General features: G+C 38.1%; 1 protein-coding gene across 3 annotated transcripts in view; it reads right to left on the reverse strand.

Annotated features, from left to right (window-relative positions):
* TJP1 (tight junction protein 1) overlaps positions 1–5,122 on the reverse strand; it is a 40,758-nt gene that overhangs the window by 20,356 nt on the left and 15,280 nt on the right. For all 3 annotated transcript variants that reach the window (XM_010136727.1, XM_010136725.1, XM_010136726.1), the window contains exons 9-15: positions 4,141–4,246; positions 3,152–3,302; positions 2,455–2,563; positions 1,616–1,835; positions 1,027–1,211; positions 785–880; positions 267–349 (exon numbers count right to left, since the gene is read on the reverse strand). In XM_010136727.1, coding sequence (XP_010135029.1) covers positions 267–349; positions 785–880; positions 1,027–1,211; positions 1,616–1,835; positions 2,455–2,563; positions 3,152–3,302; positions 4,141–4,246 — 950 coding nt within the window. The remainder of the gene's footprint in view (positions 1–266; positions 350–784; positions 881–1,026; positions 1,212–1,615; positions 1,836–2,454; positions 2,564–3,151; positions 3,303–4,140; positions 4,247–5,122) is intronic.

The raw sequence follows: 5,122 nt of genomic DNA on the forward strand, positions 1-5,122 counted from the left end.
AGCAGACAACTTAAAACAACTGGAAAGAGAACAACACTCCCTGGAACAAAGCCTAGTACTACTTCCAGGTTGCAGTTATTAACACAGTGAGGAAAAGGGTGGGTTGTTTTGGTTTTTTAATTAACCAATAAAAAGATGAGAAAGCAATTTTTAAAGCAAACACACTCATTGCTTACCCTTCTACATTTAAAACATCCCACACTTTACTTGGTAATACCAGTTTTACTCTGCTTGTGTTAGAAGTACAGTGACAATAAAAGACTTACTCTATCAATTATCTGTTTTATCGTGTGAAGACGAATAATGCCAGAACTACGTTGGTCAGTACCAGCATCTCTCGGTTCACTTTCTGGAAAGAGAACACAGTAAAAATTTGTTGTAACTGTATAACGTATTCCAGATGCACTCATTAAGACAAAACAAACCCTTTCACAGCTTAAACTGTCAATTCAGATTGAAGACACTCCTCCTGCTTCAAAACAATACACGAAAATTTAACTACCAACTGGGCCATGAAAATCATTACATCTTTACAAAGGCACTTAAAAACAGGATAAGGCACTGAATTTAAATTAAATTTAAGAAGGGTATAAATAGAAAAAGCATTACCATTACCTCTAGAAAATTAACAACCACCAGTGAAAGTGCTTACATTCAGCCTGTTCCTTCACGCTGTCAACATCTTGTTAAACATGTTAACAGCTAAAGCAGTAACTTAGAAACAAACTAGCAAGAGAAAGTTGACTCTTTCATCACTGCAGAAAAAACTCAATCTCGCACTTACTTGCAATTTGAAAGATATCTGGTTCTTCTCTAGCAAGTTTCTCTCGTGCAACATCAGCTATTGGACCAAAAATGGTTACGGGTCTGAGAAAGCCAGCTAGAATTGAAGGGGGGAAGAAAAAAAAAAAAAGTCAGAATATATTGATTCATTGAAACAAATGCAAGGTACTCTTAAATACACAGGTTAATACAAAGCAAACCACACAAAGCTATTAACCTGCAACAGGAAGAATAAAGCCATACCTTCCCGAAGAACAACTCTTTCATAAGCAGGAAACTTGGTCTGAACAGGTTGGGCAGAAAGATCTTCTCTGCTTTTTCGGAGATTTCTTTTTGAGCTACGCAATCCTCGGAATCTCCAAAAATCCGCTCGATCTCCTCCTGCTGTCTTTGGAAGCGTGTACTGTACACTAGCTAGTTGCTCAGCTCTAAGGGGACCAATAATCCCAATCAGTTACCAAGGAATTCAGCCTCTGAACTAATGCTTACTAGCAAGCTTATACTTCCAAAAAAACACTACCATTTGCTGAATTAAGCTTTGTTTCTTCCATATTAGAAACTACAGGACTGACTACTGAGGCTGGCATCACATGCCTAAGCTTTATATAGCCCTGTCTCTTGTATTGTAAAGGAAGTTTTAAGGCTTTTTGTGGAGTAAGAGTCAAAAGCAAATTCATGTATCAGATGTTAAACTGAAGTTCAATACTTGGTCACTTTTTCTAACTGAACCAGTTCTATAAACTACCATCCTGCAGACTAGTCCAATATTCGTTACGCAGAAGCAGAATCTAAAATGGTTAAAAACAGCAATTCAAGTATTTTAAGATCGTACCTGTTTTTGTTAGGTATGATACCTCTTTCAACTTCCTTATGATTCTTGCCAATTCGAATTGCCAGCCACGAACCCAGTTTGCCATTGTAGAGAGTGTCTACCACCCGGAACACTTCACCTTTGTTGAAACTTAGTCCATAAGGAGATTCTTTTTCATATTCAAAATGAGTTCTGATATAGAAAGAATCCCCTACATCAGACTCAACAATGCGACGATAAACTGAAAAAAGAAAAAGAAACCCCCAAAATATAAAGTGTTACATAAGTTCAAGTGATGTCCTAATACCCACAAGAACTACTCAAAGCAGTGCCTCACCTTAGTAGTCCTTGTTTCAAATATACAACATTACTTCAAGATACCGGAATTTCTCAGAGCCACTCTATTTTAAGCAGTAAAACTATTAATAGCAGACTCTACCAACAGATATGCGACATTCAGGGTCAAAAATCTGGGGCAAACTAAATTCAGTTTCCCTGGAAGGAATGAATCTTCCTGGGAAAGAAATTTGTGTATGTATGCGTATCAGTGTAACCACTCATTTTCCACGGCTCAGCTACAGCAGACTCTCCTGCATCCCCCAGGGTTTAATGCCAATGCTCCCGTCAGATGCTACAGGTTATTTGTGGTAGGTTTCTTCGTTGGGTTTTTTTGGAGTTGTTTGTTTGTTGTGTGATATCAATCTCTCCTCCACTTGTTGTAACAACCTATCCTAAAGCAAAAAGACCTTAAGTCTTCATAAGGTGCTAAATTCCTGCAGGCCTGAAATCAGTCATCATTCACTACACTTTTCTGTTTTCCAACTTGTCTACTACATTGCTCCCGATACACAAATATTTACCATCTTTTTTCTTCTGTGCCAAAATGGTTACTTCTTCGCCTTTAGGAAGGTCAAGCAAAAAAAGGACAGCTTCTTCTCGGATGATATTTGTGAAGTCTACATTATTTACCTGGTATCAATAAAGTAATCAGTTTCATTTAGCGTACATCATTATAAGAGAGATTTAACTACTCAGTGGGAAATCTACATCAGCTTACTGCTAAGACTGCTTTTTAAATTCAGTTTCATACATACACACCAAGTGCATATATCTCAAGATACCTCTTGTACCTCTAAGCACTCCCACTTTATTTCCTAATAAAACCATAGCTTCCCAAATAATAGATGGCTGTTCATTTTATATTCTTTAGATCAGTATTGCAGAGTACCTACGAACATCAGTAACATGCAGAGCCCTCTGACAACTTAGTGACACAACAGTAAAAAACCCTGAAAGAAAAAAACAACTGAACTAGTCTAAGAAATTGGACATAATACTTAATAACCTTCCTAACAACAGTAGGGTAATAGGAGATTTTCCTGTTAAGCCATCTAGTAAGTACATAGAGGAAAAAAAAACTGTATGAACTATGAAGACAATATATTCAATACTACAGAAAACCTACTTTGGTACAACAAAACATTTGTACTGTGGGGTTTTGGGGGGTTTTTTTTTGGTTTTTTTGGTTTTGTTTCGTTTGTTTGTTTTTTTACATACCCTGAGAATCTGGTCCCCTTCCTCTAATCCTTCTTTCGCTGCAGGGCTGTCTTCCAGAACACCAGCTACAAATATGCCGACATCATTGCCACCTGCTAGTCGCAAGCCCACACTATCTCCTTTTCTGAATTTTACCAGTTTCATGCTTGGCCTAGAGATTTAGAAAATATTCCACTTGGAGGTGTAATAGCATAAAATATCCTGGTAAATTTGAGACTAAACACATGCAAAGAACTAATTTGCCTATCATTTCAATTAGAGGATATTATGCTATGCATACCATTAACTGCTTATCAACTGCAGCATTACAAACACTCATTAGCAGCACTTCTAAAAACCCACCTGTATTTACTTGTTTAGTGGGGTTGGTTTGTCTTAAATCACTGTATGAGTGTATGTGAGGCTCTCTGGCACTCTCTTCCAAATATGTTCCTTCTTTTAAAGAGCTGTGTTGGCCTATAGATCTATTTTGGTTTTAGAGAGATTAAGATGAATTTGAGATGAAACCAAACTAGAATCTACTCTCACGTAAACTAGTATCCATAAAGGACATCCAACTTGAAGCAAGCTCATTTCCACATGTTATGACTTCGCACATTTCTGCAGTGACTTTTAATCGTCACTCTCCAATCACGAAAGGAAAAGGATTTGCTACAGTAACTCCCCCATCTCTCTGCAGATGGGGCAGGAGGGGTGAGGGTGCCCAGGGAGACAGAAGTGCTGCAAGTTCTTTTCACCACTTGATCGTTCTGACTGCTTATTTCCATAGAAACGTTAGAGACATTAAAATAATGTATTACAGAACGGAAGTGCCAACAAGGCTCAGGAATAAACATGAAGTCTTCATCCTAATATTTCTGAACAGAAGCATCAGGTCAACATACACAACTTCACAGCAGACAATTTATACAGGCTATTCATCACCTTGGACAAGAGCTTGGTTTGCTCAAGGACCATGCAAATTCAAATAGAACCGGGAGTTACATTACCGAAGCATTCCATCTTCATGGGTTGAATTTGGTAAAGGACCATCAGATGGACTGACTGGTAAATCCACATCTGGCTGACCTCCTTGTGCATACACTGGCTTAGGTTCTGTTAAAATACAGAAAGATCTCAAACGTCCATTTGGTCATTTAAAGGTGAGAAAGTAAAGCTTAACTTAAGAGCTTAATGATTTCTTCAGTAGCCTTCCTCTGCCCCACTTAAAAGTAAGTATTAGAAACTTACAACAAAAGACACCCTACTCTCACTGTGCCATTCAAAGCAGTGTGATTGCCAGCCTAGTCATTACTTCAGTAAAAATGCCAAAACTTCCTTTGTACTTCATTAAGTACGCTAAACACCCTAAAAACACAAGAGCTGGAAGGCCTCATGATCACAAGGCCACTTTCAAACCTGCTGTTTCTCACCAGCATTTACCCGCCGTTAACTTGTTCATTTTCCATTGGCTATTTTCTCTCAAGAATTATATTTTTGAAATGAAAATACCACAAACACTCGACCTACCGCTGCATGCCTTGAGGTTAGCAGATTTCAATGCTTACTTTGGTCCTCTTGGTGGTTTTTAAAGATAAACACTCACTATGGCTCTGTTGCATAGATTCTGTGAAGTTACTGGGAGGGAACTGCCACTGCAGCCTTCTCTCAGTAATGAACACTGATAGGGGCTCTTCTCCGCTACGTGCTTGGTCACATTAGAAGAATCTGGATTTGTATTTTATCTCTGCACACTTGAAAAAAGTTGATTTCTAACAAGGCTGGCTTCAAACTAGTCTAATATCTCTATTTTCCCAACAACTCTCCTGTCTTCCTTTCGAATCACTGGACTGGAAATTGGGAATTTCAGACAATGATTTGGCAATCATGTCTTTTCTAGTGTAACTTTTGTCCTTCCCAATCAGTAATATAGCATTTTCCTTTAAGTTTTTAATGACCTTTTCCTAACCTAAGCCTCTGAACAAACACTCT

This window comes from Buceros rhinoceros, unplaced genomic scaffold (assembly GCF_000710305.1).
Source record: "Buceros rhinoceros silvestris isolate BGI_N320 unplaced genomic scaffold, ASM71030v1 scaffold10175, whole genome shotgun sequence".
NCBI lineage: Eukaryota > Metazoa > Chordata > Aves > Bucerotiformes > Bucerotidae > Buceros > Buceros rhinoceros.